The 26,786-nt window shown below is 44.7% G+C and overlaps 2 protein-coding genes across 3 annotated transcripts in view; one reads left to right on the top strand and one right to left on the bottom strand.

The window, feature by feature from the left end:
• ADRM1 (ADRM1 26S proteasome ubiquitin receptor) overlaps window positions 1-7,540 on the bottom strand; it is a 31,036-nt gene extending 23,496 nt beyond the window's left edge. Inside the window, exons 1-2 of one of the 2 annotated variants that reach the window (XM_077460291.1) lie at window positions 7,400-7,484; window positions 1,813-1,941 (exon numbers count right to left, since the gene is read on the bottom strand). The gene's annotated coding sequence lies outside the window, so the exon portion shown is untranslated. Of the gene's footprint in view, window positions 1-1,812; window positions 1,942-7,399 lie in introns of both variants that reach the window. The other variant, XM_077460290.1, reaches the window with a different exon arrangement.
• A 67-nt stretch (window positions 7,541-7,607) lies between these two features.
• On the top strand, window positions 7,608-16,553 carry LOC143936018 (uncharacterized). Its single transcript, XM_077460292.1, has 3 exons — window positions 7,608-8,218; window positions 10,598-10,760; window positions 12,680-16,553. The coding sequence occupies exons 1-3, from the start codon at window positions 7,768-7,770 to the stop codon at window positions 13,056-13,058; spliced, it is 993 nt and encodes a 330-aa protein (XP_077316418.1). The 5' UTR covers window positions 7,608-7,767; the 3' UTR covers window positions 13,059-16,553.
• Window positions 16,554-26,786: the final 10,233 nt, after the last annotated feature.

The raw sequence follows: 26,786 nt of genomic DNA, 5'->3' as shown, positions 1-26,786 counted from the left end.
ACAGGCGGAGGCGGAGAAGGAGGCGCGGCTTTTGAATTTTAATGTCCGCCGTCTGTCTGCTCGATACGCTGATCGAGCAGTCAGACAGCGGTGACTCGAGTATAAGCCGAGGGGGCACTTTCAGCCTCAAAAAAGAGGCTGAAAATCTCGGCTTATACTCGAGTATATACGGTAAGCTCGATGACGAGTTTTAAACTGAATTAACCTGTCCCTGTTCCATGAGGTATTCCCCGATATCCTCCCAGTCCACTAAATCCAGCTCCGGCACCTTGTTAAGACCCCTCACCCCCCCCCCCCCCCAATCTAAATTCATCCCATCTCAGGCGTTTTAAAAATGTACGCGTCCATGCAACAGCATCAAACAATGTAAATTTTACTATCCATAGGCAATGCTTAAAAAGCCTTTACAGGTTACCACTTTAGATTTACAGGCGGTCTGGAGCTAGAAATACTGCCCATGTGTGTGCGAACGCTTTCTCCTTTACGTGCAGGCATGGAAGGACAGGGGCACTTAAAAAAAATTTTTATATTATATATATATATATATATATATATATATATATATATATATATATATATATATATATATATATATATATATATATATATATATATAAAAAAAAAAAATTTTTTCTCCCTTTTACACTGTTGCTTTTTATTTTTTTCTTATCACCGTCACAAGAAATGTAAACAGCGATAGGCATGTGACAGGTACTCTTTATGGAGAGATCCGTGGTCTAAAAGACCCAAATCCCTCCACTGCACTTAAAAGAATTCAAAAAACACAAAGACCTGTGTTTTTGAATGCTTAGATTTTTAAAAACTGGCACCAATGATTTTCAAGTAAACTGGAAGGGATGTCATGTCATCCAATTCGGCTGTTATGAACAGCTGATCAAAGCCAATCCTGGCTTTGCTTGGCTATCCGGCAGAAGCACCAGTTGATCGCTCGGGTCTCCCCCTCCTGCTGCTTGTAATAGCATTCGAGCAGCTAGTTAGCTAATCCGATTGCGATTACAGAGAGCCGACCGCCTGCTCTTAAAGAAAAAAAAAAAAAAAAAAAAAAAACACCACCACACACAACACCAGGGTGATGCCTGCAGCTGTCATCCAGGTACAAGCGTCGCCCCCCCTGAAAAATGCCACCCAAGGGAAACGCCTTGTTCACCTCACGGTAGAAACGCCACTGATTATACCCATCCAAATGCTGACGCGGTTTGTAAGACCCTGCTACATTCTTATATGTGTTCTGGGATTGTCTGGGTATTGGGCTTTGAGTGAAACCGAAATCTCTCACTGTATTTTTTCAGTTACAACCATCTCAGTACCCTTATCTATTGAATTTTTGCGTCCTTGATTTCCTTTTTACATATTGTTATATTCTTTTATTCTTTCTAGCATAGTACAAATACACCTATGAGTCTAGAGGATGTCCCAACGAATTCTCTAAATATGGGACATCTGGATGGAGTCCAAGGACACTGTCACCTCTACAGCACTGTCCCAATAGTGAACACTGATCTGCTTCTTATTACTTGATATAGGTTCTTTTACTGTACCGCGTATAGTCACCTATCACGTGACTTCATCAGGGATGAAGTCACAAGATAAGTGACGATACACGTAGGAATGTGAGAATAGGACACTGGAAGTGGCGTCCGCAGTACGAGCGCTGTGCTCGTTTGTACTATGCATGTTTTTTCCATTGATGTTTGTGAGTACCTTTTGCTATTTATAAAGGGGTTGTAAAGGTTTGTTTTTTTTATTTTCTAAATAGGTTCCTTTAAGCTAGTGCATTGTTGGTTCACTTACCTTTTCCTTCGATTTCCCTTCTAAATGTTTTTTTTTTTTTTTTCTTTGTCTGAGTTTCTCACTTCCTGTTCCTCCTCAGTAAGCTGTTCTGGCTGACTAAACACAGCTGGGATGATGGTGTGAAGTTTACTGAGGAGAAACAGGAAGTGAGAAATTCAGACAAAGAAAAAAAACATTTAGAAGGGAAATCAAAGGAAAGGGTAAGGGAACCAACAATGCACTAGCTTAAAAGGAACCCATTTAGAAAATAAAAAACAAACCTTTACAACCCCTTTAACCTAAAATAAATCTGTTACGTACTTCACTCTTGTAGCCCCTTCCTTCTTTCTATATATTTGATGAGATCATCACGTAAATAGTGAAATATTAGCGCCAGCCATGTGGGGTGACAGATCAACTTGCCAGGAATGGGATACAGCATCTGGATCTCTGTAATGTTGCTGTTTAACTTACAGCAGTAAGGTAAGGGGCCATTTCACCTGGTGTGCTGTGAACACTGGCGAGGCACAGGAGTATTAATCCACCCGTATCTCACTGGAGAGGCACAAGATTGACAAGTCACTGAATGTCACTCAACTCCATCTTGTTTATGGACTGTATTTATTTGCTTGTTTGCACTGCGTGATTCACGGACTTTATTTATTGAATTTGTTGTTTTATGCCACTTTTTCAATTCTTTCTGCTACTGTTTGCACTTTAACGTTGCACGTTTGGAGGCTGTTATTTGTAATATTTGATCATATTAGTGATATGGATTTCTAATACGCAAGTTTTTTATAGTTTTCTTTTATTTTTATATTGTGTATATTTATTTAGGCACTCTGAATATATTTACAAAAAAAAAATTATTTAGGGATTGCTAAATTAATTATAAAATTCCATTTGGGTGGGGTTTGCACCACTGTCATACATTCTCTATATAGTATATGTGGTCCACTCTATTTATGCACTAGGCACTTTAGTTAATATTTATGTTCGATAGCGCAACACCAATTATTAATTTTTATGTTCATCTATTTTTGTGAGGTTTGCTGCAACCAGTTTTAAGTTTACTTACTAGCCTTGTTTATGGTAGCGTGGGGATACTTTAATATTTCTTTATTCCAGTGGTTGGAAAGTCTTAGTGTTTTTTACCTTAACCATTTACCAACTATTTTTTGGCTAGAAAATTAGACAGAACCCCCAAACATTTTATATATTTTTTTTTTAGCAAAGACCCTAGAGAATATAATGGCGGTCATTGCACCTTTTTATCTTGCATGGTATTTGCGCAGCAATTTTTCAAATGCGTAAAAAAAAAAAAAAAAAAAAAATCAGTTCTGTGCTTTAAAAAACAAACAAACCCCCCCCCCAAAAAAATAAAAAAAAACAGTAGTTACCCCAATTTTTGGGTATAATGGGAAAGATGAAGTTACACAGAGTAAATAGATATCTAACATGTCACGCTTCAAAATTGCACACGCTCGTGGAATGGCGCCAAACTTCGGTACTTAAAAATCCCCATATGCAATGCTTTAACATTTTTTACTGGTTACATATTTTGAGTTACAGAGGAGGTCTAGGGCTGGAATTATTTCTCTCGTTGTAATGTTCGCGCCGATAACCCACATGTGTGGTTTGAAAACGGTTTTCATATGTGGGTGGGACTTGCGTATGCGTTCGCTTGTGCGTGCGAGCACACGTGGATACTTTTTTTTTATTGTTCATTTTACTTTACATTTTTTTAGTTTGACACTTACATTTTTTTTTTTTAAATCACTTTTATTCCTTTTACAAGGAATGTAAACATCCCTTGTAATAGGAATATGGCATGATCGGTCTCTTTACAGTGAGATATAAGGTCAATAAGACCCCAAAACTCCCCTCTAGGCTGGAAAGCCTGAAAATAAATAAAACAAAAAAAACAAACACGTTCTCACCTTCCCAGCCGAGACGGCGACGTTTTTTTGAATGCAGAGGCCGGGCGCGATGTTATGATGTTACGCCTGGCCTCTGCATTCACAAAAAACGGCACCGCCTTGGCTGGAAAGCTGAGATCGCGTTTGGTTTTTTTGATCATAGAGACTCCGGCGACCATCTGGTCATGGCGGCGAGTCGATAGAAGCACCGGAGGGTGGCGGGAGGGGACGCTATGATCATTCTTATGGTGTAGGGAATCGCCGGCTGAGAAAGCCAATATCCGAATGATGTCTGTAGCAGCAGGCATCATTCAGATATACCCCCACAAAGCCCAAGATGTGATATGGCGGGCCAGCCGTCGGCAAGTGGTTAAGACCCCTTTCACGCTGAGGTTTTCAGGCATTTTAGTGCTAGAAATAGCCTCTAAACGTCTGAAAACTGTCTTTTCACATGGGGCGGGGCGGTGCGCTTGCGGGCCGTTAGGAAAAGTCCTGCAAGCAGCATCTTTGGGGCGTTTTAGGAATGCTGTATATAGCGCTCCCAAAATGTCCCACCCATTGAAATGAATGGGCAGCACTTCTATTCTCTTCTTTGGGGTTAAAAGTGCCCCACTAGCTGCCGAAAAGTGCCGTTTAAACAGCGGCGCTAAAACAAGCGTCACGCTAACGTGGCCGCGGCTCAGTGTGAAAGGGCTCTATTGCATTCTATGTGGTTTTTGTTTTTTCCAATTCAATGATCTGAATGCAGCCCATTGCTTTTAAATAAAAACGGATCTAGTCACGTAAACGCACACAAAAACAAAAAAACGATGGGTGTTCTGGGCGAGTATTCTACGTGTCACACGCCCCCCTAGTAGAATGTAGAACAGGTATAGACAGGGTTTGTTCATACACACAAAACGGGCCACTTATTCCGTCATCTCCATTCGCCATTAAGACGCATCACCTGCATGCTCACAGCCGCTCATCCTAATGCAGGGGTTGACAAATTTCCTTGGAATCTAGGAGCCAGCTAAAAAAGTTAGGAGCCAGGTCCGTGACGGCGATCTGGACCTGTCCCTGGCCTGACATGGAGACGAGTGAGGGGAAGATGGCCCCCAGCCCCCCACCTGTCTCCAAGTCATTGCCCATAGCTATTAGAGGGACATTTTTAAATTGCATTTTAGTGTAAATATGAGATGTGAGGTCTCTCTGACCCCAGATCTCATATATAAAAGAGGACCTGTCATGCTTTTTTCTATTACAAGGGATTTTTACATTCCTTGTAATAGGAATAAAAGTGACACACATTTTTTTTTTTTAAAAGAACAGTGAAAAAAATAAAAATAAAAGTTAAAATAAGAAAAAAAAATTGTTTTAAATGCGCCCTGTCTTGCCAAGCTTGCGTGCAGAAGCGAACGCATATATGAAAGCGGTGTTCAAACCACACATGTGAGGTATCGCTGCGATCGGTAGAGTAAGAGCAATAATTCAAGCCCCAGACCTCCTCTGTAACTCAAAACGTGCAACCTGAAGAATTTTTTAAACGTCGCCTATGGAGATTTTAAAGCTTAAAAGTTTGTCGCCATTCCATGAGCAGGCTCAATTTTGAAGCGTGACATGTTGGGTATCGATTTACTCGGCGTAACATTATCTTTCACAATATAAAAAAAAAAAAAAATTGGGCTAACTTTACTGTTGTCTTTTTTTTTTATTAAATAAAATTTTTTTCCCCAAAAAAAGTGCGCTTGTAAGTCCGCTGTGCAAATATGGTGTGACAGACAGTATTGCAACGACCACCATTTTACTCTCTAGGGTGTTAGAATAAAAAAAAAAAAAAAAAAAAAAATATATATATATATATATATATATATATATATATATATATATATATATATATATATATATATATATATATATATTTTTTTTTGTTTTGTTTAGGGGTTCTAAGTAAAGGGATGGAGAAAGACTGGCCCATTAGCATTGTCGGTTGTAATTCCAACGGCCACCACAAGAGGGCGCCAGATTCCAGAAGGAACCATAGGATCACAGAAGGCCTCAAAGCCGGGGGCTCAATTACCGGCCGCCTGCGGCGCGGCCCGACGCGATCGCGCGGGGGGGGGGGGGTCCACGGAGACGGGATACCCCCAGCTATGCTGCCCCAGGCGCAAGGTCGCTGATTCTAGTCGCCAATGCGACCTGGCGACCGGGTTTTGTCGAGCACTGTCCTAATGTGTCCTGTCCTGGGTGCGGGTAAGGGGCCCAATAGCGCACTCCGTTTGCATTTGAGGAGTGGAGGTCGCTCATCCCAGTCACATTAGGAAGAGCGTCAGTGTGTGCTGCGTGCCCATTCACATCACACACCGCCGCTCATCCTAATGTGTCTGGGGTGCGGGTGGGCAGCCCGGAGAGTTTGGGGAGTGGAGGTCGCTCACCCCCACCCCCCCTGCTCACATTAGGACGAGCATCAGTTTGTGCAAAGGGGCTACGTGTCCATTCACATCACACACACCCCCGCTCATCCTAATGTGTCTGGGGTGCGGGTGGGCGGCCCGGAGTGCACCCTCTATGCATTTGGGGGAAGGGGAGGTCATTCACATTAGGACGAGCATCACAGCGTGCGCAGGCGCTACGTGCCCACTAGGGGTGCAACGGATCGTCACCGATCCGTGATCCGGAAAGGCCACGGCTTCGGCCTAGTTCCGAAGTGGTGGCCATCTTGGTGCACCCGTCGGCATTCACAATGTGATCGCTCCGTCATTTGACGGAGCATTCGCTTGTAAACAAACCGGCGTCATCATGACGCCGGTTCCTCTCTCCCCTCTGTGTACAGATCTGTATAGTGGAGGGGAGAGATCGAATGGCAGCAGCGCTGTGGGCTGAATCTGTAGTGCCCACAGCGCTGCTCTGTGACAAGTGCAGTCACAGCCATCCCTCCATACTCTGCAATACCCTGCCCTACTCGGCCATGCTCAGCCAATACTACAGTGGGGGAGATTGAGGAATTTTCACAGGTTTTTGCAAATTCAATTATTTGCTGATCCGAAAAATGATCCGATCCGTGACTCTGATCCGAGGAACGATCCGACCCGTGAGGTTTTTTGATCCGTTGCACCCCTAGTGCCCACTCAAGTCTATTGCGTGCCCACCGCCACTCGTTCTGATGTGACCGGAGCCTAGAGATGGCGGAATAACCAGTACACGAGCCTCAGCGCCCCTCTGGGCCAGACCTTACACCCCATTCACACCTAGCGTCCCGTAAAAACGAACATTTTGGCAATTTTTTTGTTTCCACCACGTGCCAAGAAAGAGCCGCATCTTTTCTGGTGTAGAGTTCCGCACATTTGTCGTGTGTCTGCTTGCTCGTGTTTGAGGCGCCATTAGGAATTAGCGCAGCTTTTACACATTCATAGAAAACAAAAGACAATATTGCGCCCTCATACCAATGTTTTTGCGCACAAACTTTCTACTGAGATGATAGAAAGGAGACCAGGATAGAGAGATTTTATATATATATATATATATATATATATATATATATATATACACACACACACACATTGTATAAGAGATGCGAGTAACAGCAATGGACACAATAACACCACACAGAGTTAAACCACCCGGGTCCCGGTCCCACACCCCTCCCCGGGCCCCTGAGAGGTCCCAGTCTCGGGGCCCCTGAAAAGTCCCAGTTTCGGGGCCCCCGTTACCTCACAGTCTTCTCAGCTCTCGGCTCGCTTCTCACACACTGCAGCCTTCCAGGCCTACCACGTCACTGCGCTCTCTGTATTGCGCTCTCCCATTGGCCCTCTCGCTCCCTCATCACGGAACCCCGAGCCGCGATTGGCCGTAGAGGACATCAATCAATGGCGGCCATGTTGGTGTAGGCCCCGGGGAGAGGCGCCGCGTTTGCTGTGTCACACCGATGTTCGTCCATTGAGAGTGGCGGTTTGGGGAGGGGGATGCGGACAGAGGGCGGAATACGGGCACACAGGGGCTCATGGTGCCTTGACATTACGAGTTGGAGCCGGGGAACCGCCATTTGGACCGGGCCGTTTTATCCCTTTAAGCTGTATGGATGGCCACATCCCAGCATGAGAGCCCAGGCCTAGCTGCTGGTCCATGTATGTATGGAAACAGCGGGGGGCCACAGGGGTCCGGAGTCACGGACGACGCTCCCCAAACGCAGCCGCCTGGCGTCAACTGCGCGCCGACGCCGTCCGCCGCAGAGCACCTGACGCCCAGAAACGGTGTGGGCGAGGCGCAGCCAACGGGCAGCCACCACGAAGCAATTTCTAGTCCGCAGGGGGTGGATGAACCGCGCCTGTCCGGCCGAGGGATGAAATCGTCTCGGCTCATCGTGGACACCGACCTCCTCATCAGCGAGGTGAAGAAACGCCCGTCCGTGTACGACCAGCAGGAGGACGACTACAGCGACCGTACCAAGAAACAGAAGTGCTGGGAGGAGATCTGCGCCGTCCTGGTGCCGGGCTGGGAGGAGTGCACCCAGCTGGAGAAGTGCCGCAAGGGTAAAAAAAATAAAAGAGAATATGTTGCGTTACCACGAATGATGCCCATTAAAATATTCACCGTAAAAATCTTCACCTTTTTCCCGCAAACAAGACAAGGACCTAACCCAGCCGAAAAACCTGCCCCCACCCCCATTGAAACTGGTGGCCTACAAGACATTAGGAGATGGTCGAATCCTGGCATAAAATACAAGGGGTCTTCAAAACCTTTCCACGCCCATATTCCTTAGTTTAAAAAAAAATAAATACATAAAAAAAAAGTGCAGAAACTTTTTGAAGAACCCTTGTATATCCAAAGCCAAAACGTAAAAAAAAAAAATTCTTTGGGATGGGGCCGTAAGAGTTCAACCTTGTTGGGGGAGATTTCCCTTCACGTCCTGTATCATAAGACCCAACAGGAAGTGAGAGGAAAATATCTCGAGAGTAAAGAAAAGCCTCTATGGTTGACACCAGCCTTTGGAGGAACTCAACATTTTGGATGTTCCCCTCGCTTTCAGTCCCCGTGACAAGAGTAGTCAGGAGTAAATCTCCCAAATGGGACACAGATGCAATGAAAATGTGAACGGGGGGGGGGGGGGGGGGGGGTCTAACCCTTCCCTATCTTAAATAAAGAAAAATGTGGCTTTGGATACAGAATACTCGAGGATACAGGAAAATTGAATACTTACCTTTTCGCGATATTCCTTTCCTGTGGCCTCCATGGTGGCATACACCATATGTTTACCGCCATGGAAGCACCAGGAAAACAGAAGATTGAATTCTCTCCTTACTGTAGTTTTCTTTTCGTGGGGCCTAGCCATTGAAGAATACATCATACGTATAACGCTATGGAGGCACCAGGAAAACAGAAGATTGAATACTTCCCTTTCTGTTCATTTCTTTTCCTGGTGCCTATCCATTGAAGAATATACCATACATATGATGCCATGGAGGCACCAGGAAAACTATACATCTATAGGCCAGTGCAGGAGATGATCAGATGTAGGAGTACTGGCACTTCTGACCATCTGACTGGACTGATGATGCCAGCGGGCACCTGTAGGGGGTATTACCCCCAGAGTGTATGAAGTATTTTCTTCTTTTGTTCCTAACAACAATTGCTATTTAGTTGTATTTTGCAAAAATCTGTCTACTCAAGATTGGGGCCACCAGTTCTTATTTTACAGCACTGGGACTTCTAGAATGGGGAGTACTTGGTGTGCTTTATCAGGTCTGCATGTTCTTTGATTCTTCACTCCCAGTCCATAAAGCACATGCATGCTTGCCCTCTCTAATAGTACCAGGTCACCTCCAGCGCTGGGATATCACATCACGTGATTATTCATGTCCAACTCAAAATGTGGAAGCGTCTCTGCATGAGGTGACTTCCTGTGCTGGGACTCCATATCCCATGGTTCCTTGTGCGCAATCCCTATTATGCTTATTTGTCTGCTTTATTAGCTTCAGATGAGCCTATGCTATAATGCATGTGTCCCAACTCTAACAGCAGTTGACCTGTTTCAGGTATGCATGCCCCATGATTCCTCACACTCAGTCCATAATGCCCGTGTGTGCCTGCTCTAATCGCATCGGATGATCCCTGTTTTGGGGCTATATGTTCCATGATTCCTTACACCCAGTCCATAAGGTATGTGTCCCCACTGATATGGCAGCAGGTGACCTTATGCCTCAGGAATGCATGCCCCATGATTCCTCACACTCAGCCCATAATGCATGTGTCCCCACTCCAATGACAGCTGCGACCTCCTGCATCAGGAATGCATGCCCCACAATTCCTCACACCCAGCCCATAATGCCCTTCTGTGCCTGCTCCAATAGCACCAGATGGCACCTGCTTTGAGACTATATGTCCTATGATTCATCACACACATTCCCATAATACTCATGAGTGCTAGTTTTAAAAGCATTATGGGGCCTTCTGCATCAGAACTACATATCCCATGATTCCTTGTACCCAACCTATAACACGCAAGTGTCCCCACACTTATGGCATCAGGTAACCTGTATCAGGAATGCATGGCCCCAAGATTCTGCATACCCAGTCTATAAAGAACATGCATACCCACTTTAATAGAGCTTCTGCTGGTCCCTCTTCTCGAACTTCAAAGTTCCCATCCGGGGGATGCACACGGCGTAGCCATCCTACAGGCAGAAATACCAGGGGCATAGAAATTGTTGTAGGATTGTGCTGCTAAGACTAACAGGAAAGCACCAGTATAAGTAGATGAGGTATGGGACTACCAACACAATTTGTTTTAATAACACGTTAAGATTTGCCCACAACTAGGAAATAAGCTTGGGCGCAGATTATGTGTTTATGCTGCTGATCTATCACTCTACTGCTTCTACGTTTTAACAAATTTTGGTTTTACATTACAGCCAAAGAGATCCAGACAAGATGGAGGTCCTTGAAAGATTGCTTCCGGAGGGAGCTGCACCTACAGAAGAAAGAATCCCGGGGTGGCTCTTCTCCTGCTAAAAGAAAACGCTATATGTTCTATGATCAGCTAACCTTCCTGGAGCCCATGTTGATGCGAAGATCGTAAGTCACTAATTTAAAGGGCAACTTTCTGATAGGCTACTGTAAGGCAGTGCAGGGGAATCCTATCAGGAAATAGAATTTATTGGCTGCTGTCTTCCTTAATGCCAGGAGAGGTTTGTATGCCTGAATGGAAGGTGCATGGTAGACATCCTTGGCACTCCATCAGAGGGAGTCATGGAAAACTATTGGTATTACTTTGTCAGATGCAAAGTATTATATATTTCAGCAGAGAAAACCACCCCTTGTGCACAGGTGCCTATACAGTATAAAGCACTTTGAAGTAGGTATCTGACCCATGACAATTACCTCTAAATGGTAGCTGGCACTGAGTGTGCTGTATCTCACCATTTACTTTTGTTGCCTGTTCTGGTTGATTCCCACTGACTGTATGACCGGTTAGGTCTCCAGCAGAATGCAATCCCAACAACATGGACTTTGGGTTCTCTTATGCAGCCATGTGATACTGGTGATGTGCATTGAGTCATTCAGTGCAATATAAGTTGTCTGCCTAGATTAGTGGTGGTCAACTTTCTTCGTATGGCTTCAAGTGTGGCCCTCAACATGTGTGGCCCTCAACATCAGCAAGGCCTGCATGGAAAAAAATCTGTGAATATTAAGAGTCAGAGACTGCAGACACACAGCAGGATATGGTCAAAGACTAATAGCATGATTCAGGAGATGGTCAGAGACTGCAGACCTGATACAAGAGATGGTCAGAGACTGTAGACCTGATACAAGAGATGGTCAGAGACTGCAGACCTGATACAAGAGATGGTCAGAGACTGCAGACCTGATACAAGAGATGGTCAGAGACTGCAGACCTGATACAAGAGATGGTCAGAGACTGCAGACCTGATACAAGAGATGGTCAGAGACTGCAGACCTGATACAAGAGATGGTCAGAGACTGCAGACCTGATACAAGAGATGGTCAGAGACTGCAGACCTGATACAAGAGATGGCCAGAGACTGCAGACAGGGTACAAGAGATGGTCAGAGCCTGCAGACAGGGTACAAGAGATGGCCAGAGCCTGCAGACAGGGTACAAGAGATGGTCAGAGCCTGCAGACAGGGTACAAGAGATGGTCAGAGCCTGCAGACAGGGTACAAAAGATGGTCAGAGCCTGCAGACAGGGTACAAGAGATGGTCAGAGCCTGCAGACAGGGTACAAGAGATGGTCAGAGACTATAGGAGATTCCCAGAGACTGCAGACAGGAGATGGTCAGAGACTATAGGAGATTCCCAGAGACTGCAGACAGGATACAAGAGATGAGCAGAGACTGCAGACAGGATACAAGAGATGAGCAGAGACTGATGACATTGTATAAGATACAAGTCAAGTGGCCACAAACATGCTGCAGATGACTGTGAACATACTATAGAAGTTGGAGACTGGAGGCATAGTACATGAGACAGCTAGGAAGCACTACTATAATAGGCAACAGGGAAAAATATGGTGTCTGTAGGGGCCTGGGTCATCATATAAGTGTCACACATGAGTAACACCCACTGTGCACCCCCCTTTTTTTCTTTTTTTACACCCTTGTGTTCAGGGTGTAGAAGTGTCTGCTGGTTTTTGGTTTTGTATGAGAACTACTGTTTATTTCATTGCTCATGCTTACTAAGCGATAGAAACAAATCTTGTTGATATGAGTAGGGGCCCCAGGCAAATAAAGCTCACCATACATGTTACATTCTGACCTTTTAGACCCCTCAACTTTAGAATTTTAGATAAGTCCCTATATTGCATCCAAATCTAAACTATTCAATCAATCTATCCATTCAGGCAGGCGCTTGCATTACATCATTGTTGGTGGATCTAAAGATTATACCATCAGATTGTAAGCTTACAAGAAATGTAAGCTATAGAAACAAAATGCAGCATGTTCTTTAAGTGTTTTCTTTCTATTGATCCTCAGCACTTCTGGAAAAGCCTCAGACACAGCAGAGAGCCCCAAGTCAGAAGGCAGCGACTCTGAGCCACCCCAGAGCCCTCTACCAGAACGTATTCCACAAGTATCGGACACGCCGCGACCCAAGAAGACCAAAGGAGGGGCCAAAGGTTTGGGGGATTTCGAAAGCCAAATCATAGACATGGTTGATTGTCTTAAAAAAAGAAGAGACAACGAGGCTGACGAAGATTACAATTTTGTCCAATCTCTGATTCCGTACTTGAAGAAAGTGCCAGAACAGAAGAAGATTGACCTGCAAATAGACATGCTACGGCTGGTGAAGAGATATGTACAGCCAGCATCCCATGGGGCACGTGACGGAATAGAGCGCAGTCAGCACGAATAATGTGAATGGACCTGACAGTCTGAGCCTTTTGGTGCTTTGACATACACATTTGTGAAATTTGTATATACATTTAGTACTGACAGATAGGGCTGTCCCCTTAACTCTGAATTGTGCTCCAGCATCCACACAATGCTGTGCATGTATCAGCCCATATTACTGCTAAACTGTGAAGATCTGGGGACATTTTTCTTATAAAGATATGAAATAACCTCTATAATTAATATTATTGTGTTAGGGCAGAACTCTGGATATATGTATTTTTTTTTTTTAAGGTTCAAGAAATGTTATCTATTCCATCTGTTTATTTAACTGTTTGATAATTGTTCTGCTTTAAGTGATATTGTTGCTAAACAAATGGGCAGAAGCTTTTGAACTTTTAAAAGGACATTCTTTTTTTTCTTTTTTAGTATTAACATTCGTGTTCTTGTAATATTATTATTTTAATTCCTTTGACCTGATCAGTGACTCTCCTGGGATTCCAAGATTGGTACTTACTAGATTATTTTCACCACTGCAAGTACAGGCATACCCCACTTTTAAGTACACAATGGGGTTTATTTACTAAAGGTGGGAAGTGCAAAATCAGGCTCACTTCTGCATAGAAGCCAATTTGTTTCCAGGTTTTATTACTGAAGTTTAATTGAACAAGCTGGGGTTAGAAGCTCATTGGTTTCCATGCAGAAGTGAGCCCGATTTTGCACTTTCCAGCTCTAGTAAATAAACCCCATTGTGTACTTAAAAGTGGGGTATGCCTGTAGTAAGGTCCTGCACAGAGCATTGCTGGTGCTTTTTTATAACTAGCAGAATGATGCATTGATGGCCTTAAAAAAGCCACCTCGCTACAAATGTTCTTTGTTGTCCTGCCCTACAGGGGAAGAAGTGCACGTAGCACCATGTCATATCTTTCTAGCTTGTCCCATTATTGAGATATCATGGTGGACAGCCCCCCTCCCCCCACTGCTTTCTGACCATCATATAGCAAGGAGATGAATATTAAACTAGCTATGATTGCTAGTTTTGGGGCACTAGGTATGCTGGGGGATGGGGTGTCAGTTCCCCTGTTCCTCCTCAATCTTTTTATTAGTAGCTAGGACGCAGGCAGCTGCTCCGCACGGTGTCATTGGTTGGCCTGGCTGCACAGCATCATGTGTTTTTATTGTACAGGTTGCCTAGCTCACTGCACCTCAACCAGTAAACCTGTGCGGCCCCACCACCTGCATTTTCACAACCAGTGATGCTGTGTTGCTTGGTTGCCTGTGTCCCAGTAAACAAAAAAGCTGGAACCCTAAGTGTAGACCCAGCAAAGCTTGGATGAAAATAGTGGCAGGAGGCCAGGGGATTAAATACAGGGATGATTAAGAGAGCAAGATTGGAGTTGAGAGGTGGGGGGGGGGGGGGGGGGAAGAAAAATTACTATGGGAGCTTATAGTAGAGGGGGTGGAAGCTACTGGCCTTTGCTAAAACTTACCCATGGGAAGGCCAACAAATTGGGCTTCCTGCTGGGGTGGAGTTCACAGCCAAAAATATAAGACGTAAAAAAGGGCGTTTCTGTCAAATGGTTTTGCATATGCTTAGGTTTTTTTGTTTTTTTATATGTATCGCTGGATGAGCAGTTGATGTGTAATGCCACTTTTGTTGAGAAAAATAACATTCCCCTCTGGGTGATCTATGTACATTACGAGGATTTACACAAACTTTGTTGCAGATTCCTACCTTTGTTATTCTGACGAAATCCCTGTGTGTTTGTCTGTGTCCATTTGGGAAAGTGAATCTAATGAGTGTGGTTTCAGAATTCTCAATCCGTTTTGCAGCTGCAGGGCTCTAATGAGGAAAGCTATTTTAGACAGGATTTCCTATTGGGAGTATCTCACCAAAAATGACATTTTTGTTGCAGGGGATGCCTGAAATCTGTCTTGTATCCTAGACCCCTTTCACACTGAAAGTGCTGCAGCACAGGAGTTTCTAACCCTATTTTTTGGGGTTTAAAGCATTTCACTAGCGGCTGAAAAGTGGTGCAAAAGCGTTGCTTAAACAGTGGTAAAGCACCGATAACACTTTATCGCGAACACACAGGCTGGCCCCAGTGGGAAAGGGCTCTTAGTGCAGTCTTCCGAGAAATCCAGTGAGCCAATCACAAAAGCAGGAAATTGTGCTTCTGGGGGGTGGTCAGTACACACTCTGTGTACAAAACACTTCCAGGCAGCCATATTGCATTTTCTGAAAATTACAGGGCTGCAGATTGAAAAGGAAAGGTCATTTTTAATAACCTTCAATTACAATATGACTTGTGTACGCTATATTATTGTTTTTTTCTTTATTTGTTATTTAATTTTTTTCTCCACAAAAGTGGAGTTACCCTTTAAACTTTCATTATGGCTGAAACTTCTTCCCCATGGGTTAGTGCACGAAGCGAGGTACAGATACGTCGATTCACGCAGCAGTAAATATGCGCCAGGAGGTCGGCAAGTAGTGAAATATTGCAAAGTTTGTGGAAATACCTTATTAAGGCCATTCAGATCTTTACATTTTGGTGTTTTTTTTTTTTTTTGCCTGTTTCCATTATACACCGTGTACAATTTAATGCAGATTGCAATGCACTCTTCTTTGCACATCAATGCACTGACATGCATTTTTACCCTGTAGCAGACCAGTGTTGCCATATGTGGTGAGTGAACTTAAAAACAACATTGGGGGTTATTTACGAAAGGCAAATCGGTGCAAAGTAAACTTGGAAATGCAGTCGCTGTAAATCTAAGGGGTAGATCTGAAATGAGGGGAAGCTCTGCTGATTTTTATCATCCAATCATGTGCAAGCTAAAATGCTGTCTTAAATTTCCTTGCATCTCCCCCTCCGATCAACAGCGACTTTCAGTGCAATTTCAAGTGCAGTTTGCACTTGTATTGCAAAGGGATTTGCCTTTCGTAAATAACCCCATTGTATCCGTTTGTTCCTCACATTTATTTTGATGCTCCAGTTAGTTTATTTTTTATTTTTTTAATGCGGAATGTTTTGTACGAGGATTTGGCCTTTAGCCTGGGTTCACACTTGTGCGAACACAGACATCACGTGTTTTTGGCACCCGCACTGCGCAATGCGAGTTCGGCCATACACTTGGATTCGCAAGAAAATAGTGTAGGGACTTTTTTTTCTTCCCTGCACTGGAATTGGATCACATGCCCGTTCTCACCCATGCAATCTTATTCCTGTGTGAGTTCACAGTTCACACTGCAATCTGTGAACTGATCTGGGGGTGTCATTAACATTGTATTGACGCCTGCAGCTGTTCGCAGAGGGCAGTGTGAACTGGCTGCAGGAGAGATGCAATGTGGAAACCGGCGCTATAATTGTGCTGGTTTCCGCATCGCTACAGTGTGAACCTAGGCTCAGTCACATACATTGCCCGTGTACTTGAAATTAAGAAAATGTCTATATTACTATGTAATGTTTCCTAGTATTCTGCTGAGGCATGTCACAATAAAATTGTGTGAAAAATCTTTGTAGGGAGAAGTCGTCACTGGCCATCTCTGGGAAGCTGTCTTCTATAGGCATTGGGTTCTTTTATTCAAACCAGTACTTTTCATACGTTATCTGCCTTACTTTAAGGGGGGAGAGGAGGAAATGCTTTTCCACTATTAACCTGATGTCTTTTAGTAGACATTCTATTGCCAAGGGTAGCAGTCCCATCCTTAAAGCCATAGTCCACCTTTAAAAAAAAAAAAAGGAAATATATATATATATATATATATATAAATATATATATACGCACCAATAATGATAAAAAATAAGAATGCATTTATTATATTTTTGTATTTAGGTCTGCAGATCATTAAAACTGCAATTCGTACATCTTGGCTGCAATGCATGGCCATTGTTTACACCCAACCCTGGGTCTGTTATGGAGGCACAAGCCTTCTGTTAATGGGGCTAGAGGAATTGCTGAATGAACTACAGTTGCAGTGATGTTACCACCTTGTTGCTGGCATGCTCTGTAAATTAATTTGTCGTTGTGGCAGTGCCACTGATGAATACCCATGAGTGAATGACATGGCTGTGTGGGCACAGCCATGCTGAATTCAAACAGCCACCTCCAGTAAAAAGCAACCAGTGATTAAGGTAAGGTGGGGTTCTTTATTTGTGTATAATCACATAGAAAATCAACGCTTTGTCATTACACAGGGACCCTTCTTTAGGCATGAAATGTCCTTGTCTGGTTCTGAACTGTTGTTTTCTATGTGATCATACAAAGAGCTTGTGGGTATGCTGGCAACATATTTAAAGGATAAGTTCACCTTAAAAAAAAAAGCTAAATGCACATCTTTTTGCAGGTAAGAACATTAATTTATTTATTTATTTTTATTTGTAAAGCATTGCACCTGCAATCAGCAGTTTGCAGGTGCCATGCAGGGCTCCTGCAAACTTGTTATGCCCCTGTACACACGACCGTTTTTTCTGTCAGAAGAAACTCTGAAGTTTTTTTCAACGGAGTTCCGCTGAAACGGACTTGCCTACACATGATCACACCAAAGTCCGACCATTTAGAACGCAGTGCATACAACACGTACAACGGGACTAGAAAAAGAACGTTAAATAGCCAATAGCTGCCCTTGCGTAGTTTTTTGGTCCGTCGGAAAAGCATACAGATTTTTCCCGATAGGAATTGAGTCCGTCGGAAAGATTTAAAACATGTTCTATTTCTAGGGTTAAAAACATCCAGTGTTTCAAATGCCTCTGGACATCCACCCTGAACACGTTTTTTGCATTCCAAAAAATGCTTCTAAACTCAACTGCCTGGACTATTAACGACCCTGTGTACATGTATTGATAAGATAACAGAGGAGTTGCATTGTGTATAAAGGCTGTTTGATCCTCCTCCTCTTCTACTGCCTCCAAAAACTAACCTGATATTTACAGAACCAGGGGACAGGCTGCACATGCTCAGTTTGGTTTTATTGCTAGAGTTTTTTTTTTTTCTTTTGGAGGATGCATGTGATCAGCACAGGGCCAATCAGCACTATCCAGACATAGTATCAGGGTAGAATGAAAACTCCTCCCACAAGCTTTAGGCCTCATGTACACGGGACAAACCTCTGCTGAACGATTCAACTTGACAGATAGTAACCGATGTTTAACCACTTCAATACCGGGCACTTAGACACCTTCCTGCTCAAGCCAATTTTCAGCTTTCAGCGCTCTCGCGATTTGAATGACAATTGCGCGGTCATGCTACCCAGTACAGTACCCAAACAAATTTTTTTATCATTTTGTTCCCACAAATAGAGCTTTATTTTGGTGGTATTTGATCACCTCTGCGATTTTAATTTTTTGCACAAATAAAAAAAAGACCAAACATTTTGAAAAAAAACAACATTTTCTTTGTTTCTGTTATATTGTTTTGTAAATAAGTATGTTTTCTTCTTCAATGACAGGCACTGATAAGGCGGCACTGATGGGCACCCATGAGGTGGCACTGATGGGCACTCGTAGGCAGCACTGATGGGTACTTATGGGTGGCAATGATAACATTGGGTGGCATTGCTTGACATCCCTGTTTTGTAATGTGCCACAGAGGTGCCAGTCAGTGACCATTTGTGGGCACTGATTAGCATATTTTTTCACATGTAGATGGCCATGGGGGATGTACCTGGCCATCCACATGCCTTCCCTGGTGGTCCTGGGGGCTTCCCTGAGGGTCTAGTGTGGGCATCTGAGGGTGGCTGCGTTGATAAACACCCCCCCCCCCTGCCGGTAGAGCCACCAATTGGCTCTCCGCTACTTGCGTCTGTCAGACGCGAGTGAGGATAAGCCGATCAACAGCTCTTCCTGTTTACATCGTGATCAGCCATGATTGGACATGGCTGATCACATGGTAAAGAGCCTCTGCCGGAGGCTATTTACCGAGATCGGTATAGCAGTGTGTCAGACTGACACACCGCACCACCGATAGCCGTGATGTGTGCCCCTACAAGTTTTTGGAAAATGTGGAAAGAAAATAAAAACCTATTTTTTTTTCACAAAGTTGTCAATTTAGAAGATCTTTCTAGCACATAACATGTACATAGCCAAAATGACACCCCAAAATACATTCTGCTACTCGTCCTGAGTATGGCGATACCCCATGTGTCAGACTTTTCCACAGCCTGGCCGCATACAGAAGCCCAACATACAAGTACCACCTTCAGGCTTCTAACATATAGCATGTACACACCAAGAATTACACACCAAAATACATTCTGCTGAGCAAAGGGTAAAAAAAAGGCTCACCTGTGGTTTTAGCAGACAGGGACACCGTTCCAGAGCAGTCAAAGCATTTTCTAGACAGCCAAAGGAAATGTCCAGGAATTGTCCAGGCAGCAGACAGATATGGAAAATTATGAACATGGTTCAGTACAGTCCAAGGTTTAGCAGGCAGTTCAGGCATAGGCATGTCCAGTTCAGGTGGCAGGCACAGGCATGGCCAGTTTAGGTGGCAGGCAAAGGCAGGGCCAGTTCAGATGGCAGCAGGCGGCACTTTGTACATTGGGCCTTGGTCAGGTAAGACCCGAGGACAGGGGTAGAGGCTTCTTCCCACCCAAATCTCTACGAAGCCTCCGAGTCTCCAGACCCTAATCCGAGAAAACGAAAAACCTGGAGAAAAAGGTTTTCTCCACTCGGAAAACTTTTTCTGGAGCCCCTCACATGTGAGACCCCTGTGCTGTACAGTGGCAGGGCAAATGATCAGTTCAGGAGGCAGGCAAAAAGCATGGTCATTTAACAGGCCGAGGTCAATTCACGTTGAAGGCAGAAATATGTTTGGCAGAGGCATAGTCATTTAACAGTCCGGGTCATACACAGAAATGGCAGAAAGTGGATACTGGAAAGAAATCATCTTCACTTTACTAATAGTTTAGTGAAGTATGATAGCTTCGATAGCAAGTTCCAATGCAGAGGCCTGGCTGGGAGGGACAGTCTGGACAGTAGTATCGGGTGTCACGGCGAATTCCTCTACTTGTACACACACGGCATTTTTTTGGGGGTTTGCGACCTGTTTGGGTAGGAGGGAGGATGTCGGGAAAGTGCCTTTCATGGAGTCTGGCTACTGCATCAGACCGAATTAGTTGAGTGGGTTGGCCATGAGGATAGACAAGGGCTGTGATGACATCTTCTTGGTATCTTAGATAGGTCAGGGAACTTTGGGTGCTCTTAGAAAAAATAATATAAGAATTGAACATGGCCAATTGCATCAAATAAACGGCGACTTTCTTGTACCAAAACAGTGATCTCCTGGTGGCCAAGTAGGGCTGCATCATCTGGTCATTCATATCCACCCCCCCCCCATGTATAAGTTATACTCGTGGATACATTTTGGCTTCTGGATGGGGCCTTTTCTTCTTTGCAGTTCCACCAAGGTGTCATTGTGTATTGTGGAAAGGATGTAGACATCTCTTTTTTTATCTCTCCACTTCACCGCTAGTACCTCGTCAGTCCGCATACTGGCCATTTCACCCTGTTTTAATTTCTTGGTGACCAATATCTGTGGGAAACCTTTGCGGTTGGTCCGTGCTGTCCCACAGGCCACAGTCTGCTTTAGGTATAGATGGCGGAAAAGTGGGAGACTTGTGTAGAAATTGTCTACATATAGGTGGTAACCTTTCCCAAGCAATGGATGGATCAGCTGCCAGACAATTTTGCCACTTGTTCCCATGTAGGTAGGGCATTCAGGGGGGTTTAGCTGTCTGTCTTTTCCCTCATAAATTATGAAGTCATATGTGTAACCCGTGGCCCTGTCACACGCCTTATAAAATTTTACCCCACGTCTGGCTCTTTTACTGGGCATGTATTGTTGTATTGCAAGTCGCCCAGTGAAGTGTAATAGGGATTCATCCACACAAATATTTTTATCAGGGGTAAACATCTGTTTGAAACTGGCGGAAAAAAAATAGATTAGGGGCCGAATTTTGAATAATTTATCATAACTGGGATGATTTCGAGGGAGGCATTGGGCATTGTTATTGAAATGTAAAAATCTCATGATCATCTCATAACGGTTTCTGGGCATAATTGATGAATAGACCGGCATGTGGTGGATAGGTTGGGTAGACCAGTAGGAATGGACTTCATTTTTTTTTGTTAGCCCCATGTTGAGGGTTAGGCCAAGGAAAATTTTAAATTCTTCCACGGTGAGGGGTTTCCAAAAAAAAGGACGGGCATAGGAGGAACTGGGATTGTTGGCTATATGTTGGCTGGCATATAGATTACATTGCTCCACAATGTCAGTTAGGAGATCATTGGTAAAAAATAAATGAAAATAATAAAGTGGGGTTACATTTTCCGTCTGTATCTGAGGGCCTGGCTGGGATGTAAAAAGGGGAATAACAGGTTCTACTGACGTATCGGGCAGCCATGTTGGATACAGCAGAACATCTGGAAGGCTAGTATGGGCACTGCCTCGTTGATGGGATGCTCCGTTGCTAGTATCTGGCCTATCTTCAAGGAAGGTTGCAGAACTGCTGGTGGATGCCTGCCTATCCCGGAGTGCTGCGCTGCTGGTGGATGCCTGCATATCATCCTGGAGTGGTGCGCTGCTGTTTGATGTCTGCGCCTGCTCATTTCTCCTGTTTCTCCTTGTTAGGATTCTATCTTCCTCGGTTTCCATCTCGGAGCCACTGCTTTCCACTGGCTCATAATCGCTATCCGAGTCTGACGGAGAGAGTTCCCCGCTACTCTCGTCCGACATACTCTGGAGCATCTGGAAAGCCTCCTCTGCGCTGTACGACCTTTTAGTCATGTTGACGGGCAGATGTCAGATGGCGGGCGGAAGATGTCAGATGGCGGGCGTCAGATGTGCCTGATGGCGGGCGTCAGATGGGCCTGATGATGGCGGGCGTCAGATGGGCCTGATGATGGCGGGCGTCAGATGGGCCTGGTGATGGCGGGCGTCAGATGGGCCTGGTGATGGCGGGCGTCAGATGGGCCTGGTGATGGCGGGCGTCAGATGGGCCTGGTGATGGCGGGCGTCAGATGGGCCTGGTGATGGCGGGCGTCAGATGCGCCTGGTGATGGCGGGCGTCAGATGCGCCTGGTGATGGCGGGCGTCAGATGCGCCTGGTGATGGCGGGCGTCAGATGCGCCTGGTGATGGCGGGTCAGATGCGCCTGGTGATGGCGGGTCAGATGCGCCTGGTGATGGCGGGCAGGTGCGCCTGGTGGCTGATGTGTCAGATGGCGGGCCGATGTGCCAGGTGTTTTTGGGGACACTGTGTTTTTGGGGACACTGTGTTTTGGGGGACACTGTGTTTTGGGGGACACTAGCTGGGAGATCAGTGGGTAAACAGCAGACAAACAGCTAGAAAACTCACTGATCTTCCCGGCTGAAGCAAAGATTTCTCTTCCTCTCCTCACTGACAGGTTCTGTGTGAGGAGAGGAAGAGATGAGAGCAGTTACAACTGCTCTCTATTTACATTACATGACGACTGTGATTGGACACAGTCGTCATGTGATCAGGAGGGCCAATCACATGGCCCTCCTGTTGTATTTTTCTCTCCGGTCTCCGGGGGTCTCAGGCAGATCGGGATCGCGCCGCTGCGCGGGCACGTGTTGGCGCGATCACCGGTTATCTGCCGCCCATCCCCCTTTGTTTACTTACGATGGCTGTGATTAGACACAGCCATCGTGCGGATCAGGAGGGCAAATGACATTGCCCTCCTGCCGATCCGAGATGCGGCGTGTGCGGGGGACACGCGCGCACCGGGATCGCGCACCTGCGCGGGAGCGCGCCCGCGCGATCCCGCTTCTTTGACAGGACGTTCAGGAACGTCCTGTCAGGAGTAGAGAGCTCCCACCTGGCCGTTTATATGCAGTGGCCGGGTGGGAAGTGGTTAAAATGAGAAAAAAGTCAGAATGACATTCTCTCTCTTGGGCTGCTCAGCAGCTATTAGTCTTACATTTACAGGTTGCGTTCACCTATGTGGCAAGAGCGTGGTGGATTTGTCCCCGGCTTGACCTGTGCCAAGAGAGCAGAACAAAAAGTTGTCTTTGAATCCAAAACACAGAACAAAAAAGAAATTAGTAAGCATTTGTAGTTATAATCTGAATACCCCTACATTGCCTCCTTGAATAAAACAATTGCCTAGAGATGAAGCCTTGATCTATTCCCTTTGTTTTCTTTGTGAATGCATCAATTATTCCAAATGTTTTATGCAACTTCTGAATTGCCAGCTAACCTTCAGAGGTTTCTTTGCAAAATACTGAGGCCAAAATAAATCAGCAAAATAATTATTTGATGTGTTTCTGCAATCACAAAGGTTGAGAAATCCTTTAGACGGAACATCCCAGATAGCAAGAAACTGTGCTGCAAGTTTGAAAATGACTTGCTAAGCTATTGCTAGACTTACCAGGCTTCACAAGTTTGTTGCACAATTGCAGCAAGTCCGCATTGCACGACTTCAGATCAACTTTCTTTGCAACCATCCTGCAAATCTGCTGCTGCAAGTTCTGGTTCTGCTAAGTTGTGTAATAGCCATCCCACCACAGGGGTCACTGGCTGAATTTTCATGCTGTAGATTTGCAGAGCTCTTGCTGTAGACTCACCACAGCAACTTTGCTCTTTCTGGAGACTTGCCACGCAAATTTGCTATAAATTGGAAAAGTGTCAACTAGAACGTGTGCTTCAAGTGCTCTGCAACTTTCCAGTGAAAATGTGCAGCAAATTAGCAGACTTACAATTCAACACTGCCACAAATTTATGGCAAGTAATAATCCTTGCTATCTGGGATGTCACTGCTGCTTCACCCCCCTTGGCATTTTTCCTGTTTTGTGGCCTCACAACCTGGAATTAACATGGATTGTTTGAGGATTTGCATCATTTACATTTACAGAACCTGCCCACAACTTTGAAGATTTTTTTTATTTTGAAGCAAGCAACAAATAGGACAAAAATAACAGAAACAGTCAATGTCTATAACTCTTCTTCTCCCCCCCCCCCCCCCTAAAGTTAATACTTTGTAGAGCCACCTTTTGCGGTTATTACAGCTCCAATTCACTTTGGATAAGCCTCTATGAGCTTGCCACATCTTACCACTGGGATTTTTGCCCATTCCTCCTTGCAAAACTGCTCCAGCTCCTTCAAGTTGGATGGTTTGCACTTGTGAACTGCAATCTTTAAGTCTGACCACAGATTTTCTATTGGATTGAGGTCTGGGGTTTGACTAGGCCATTCCAACACATTTATATGTTTGCCCTTAAACCACTCAAGCGTTGCTTTAGCAGTGTGTTTGGAGTCATTGTCCTGCTGGAAGGTGAACCTCCGTCCTAGCCTCAAATCATACACAGAGTAGTACAAGTTTTGCTCAAGAATATCCCTGTATTTAGCACCATCCATCTTTCCCTCAACTCTGACCAGTTTCCCAGTCCCGACTGCTGAAAAACATCCCCACAGCATGATGCTGCCACCACCATGTTTCACTGTGGGGATGGTGTTCTTTGGGTGATGTGATGTGTTGGGTTTGCACCAGACATAGCGTTTTCTTTGATGGCCAAAAAGTTCAAATTTAGTCTCATCAGAGCAGAGCACCTTCCTCCATACATTTTGGGAGTCTCCCACATGCCTTTTCGCCAACAACATGCCATTTTGTTTTTTGCTGAAAGTAATGTCTTTCTTCTGCCACTCTGTCATAAAGCCCAACTCTATGGAGCGTATATATGGCTTATTGTCATCCTATGTACAGATAATCCAGTCTCTGCTGTGGAACTCCAGGGTTGCCTTAGGTCTCTGTGCTGCCTCTCTGATTAATGCCCTCCTTGCCCAGTCTGTGAGTTGTGGTGTGTGTCTATCTCTTGGCAGGTTTGCTGTTGTGCCAAGTTCTTTTCATTTGGTTATGATAGATTTGATGGTGCTCCTAGGGAACATCAAAGATTTGGATATTTTTTTTATAACCCAACCCTGACTTGTACTTCTCAACAACATTGTCCCTTACTTGTTTGGAGAGTTCCTTGGTCTTCATGGCAGTGTTTGGTTAGTGGTGCCTCTTGCTTAGATGTTGCAGCTTCTGGGGCCTTTCAAAAAGGTGTGTATATGTAATCATGTGACACTTAGATTGCACACAGGTGGACATCATTTCACTAATTATGTCACTTCTGAAGGTATTGGTTGCACCAGAGCTTTTTATGGGCTTCATAACAAAGGGGGTGAATACTTACGTATATATGGCAATTATCAGTTTTTTATTTCTGAAAAATAGTTTTATGTATATATTTTTCTAATTTTACTTCACCAACTTAGACTATTGTGTTCTGATCCATCACATATAATTCAGATTAAAAACACATTTAACTAAAGGCTGTAATATAACAAAATAAGTAAAAAGCCAAGGGGGGTTAATACTTTTGCAAGGCACTGTATATAGTGCCGTCAATTTACACAGCACTTTTTACATGTAAATTGTACATTCACATTAATCTCTGCCCTCAAGGAGCTTGCAATCTAAGATGCCTAACTCACATTCATACATACACATACCAATTAACCTACCAGCATGTCTTTGGAGTGTGGGAGGAAACTGGAGCGCCCCGAGGAAACCCACGCATGCACAGGGCGAACATTCAGACTCCAGACAGGTAGTGTCGTGGTTGGGATTCAAACCAGCGACCCCTTTGCTGTGGGGCAAAACTGCTGATCATTACACCACTGTTCATAAATTGAACTTGCAATATAATTATTTGATCCCTGCAGATTTTGTAAGTTTGCCCACTTACAAAGAAATTAAGGTTCTATCATTTTTATTATATGTGTGTTTTAAATGATAGAGACAGAATATCAACCAAAAATTCAGAAAAAACAATACAAATGTTATAAATTGAGTTGCACTGCTGGCATGCAACTTGTGCTCTGATGATCTTGAAGGGGAACCCCACACCAAATTTAAAATAAACACCGGCATGGGTCCTTCGGTCTGGTATGGATTTTGAGGGGAACCCCCCAAAATCCATACCAGACCCTTATTCGAGCACACAGCCCCGCAGGTTAGGAAAGGGGGTGGGGACGAGTGAATGGCCCCCTCCTGAACCTTACCAGACCGCATGCCCTCAACATGGGGGTGGGTGGGTGCTTTGGGGCAGGGGCAGCCCCATGTTGATGGGGACAAGGGCCTCTTCCCGACAACCCTGGCCATTGGTTGTCAGGGTCTGCGGGTGGGGAGCTTATCGGAATCTACGTGAATGAGTATGGGATACATTGTACCCCTACCCATTCACCAGAAAAAAAAGTCTCAAAAATAAAACACATTATACATTTTTAAAGTAATGTATTAAGGCAGCTTTGGCATCTCTTCTCCCCTCTCCGGCTCTTCTGCCTCCTCCTCTGATGTCTCCTGGCTCTGTCGGTTCTTCTCCCGTCTCCGGGACTTCTCCCTCTGTCCGCTGTCTTCTGCCTCTGCTGGGTCTTCTCTATCTTCTCGCTCTTTTGCCAGGTCTTCTCTCCGGTCTTCTCCCTCTTTTCTTCTTCCGATGTTGACTCAAAGCTCTCTCCCGCTCTAATGCTGGGTGCGTGGTGTGCCCCTTCTGCACCACCACCACCAATTCTCGAGTAAGGCCTACAGGCATTCCATTTTACCCCTCTTAATTACAGCATAAAAGGGCTGTATTCCACTGTTTTGGAAGCAGAGCAGGCACCATCTATAGCCATTTGTTTAAAGAGTAGTTGAAATTAATGAAACGGAGGACCTGGTGGCCAGAGAAGGGCCTCTGTGTAAAAT

Source organism: Lithobates pipiens, unplaced genomic scaffold, assembly GCF_037356315.1.
Source record: "Lithobates pipiens isolate NorthernLeopardFrog02 unplaced genomic scaffold, aLitPip1_a1.2 Scaffold_28, whole genome shotgun sequence".
Classification (NCBI taxonomy): domain Eukaryota; kingdom Metazoa; phylum Chordata; class Amphibia; order Anura; family Ranidae; genus Lithobates; species Lithobates pipiens.
The sequence above is the reverse complement of the archived record's forward strand: the minus strand, read 5'-3'. Positions and strand labels throughout refer to the sequence as shown.

Bases quoted from the DNA above. Each gene is read 5' to 3' on its own strand.
- LOC143936018 (XM_077460292.1), top strand. From the start codon at position 7,768: ATGGCCACATCCCAGCATGAGAGCCCAGGCCTAGCTGCTGGTCCATGT. The intron at 8,219-10,597 runs GTAAAAAAAATA...TTTACATTACAG, and splicing joins GCTGGAGAAGTGCCGCAAGG to CCAAAGAGATCCAGACAAGA. The intron at 10,761-12,679 runs GTAAGTCACTAA...ATTGATCCTCAG, and splicing joins CCCATGTTGATGCGAAGATC to CACTTCTGGAAAAGCCTCAG.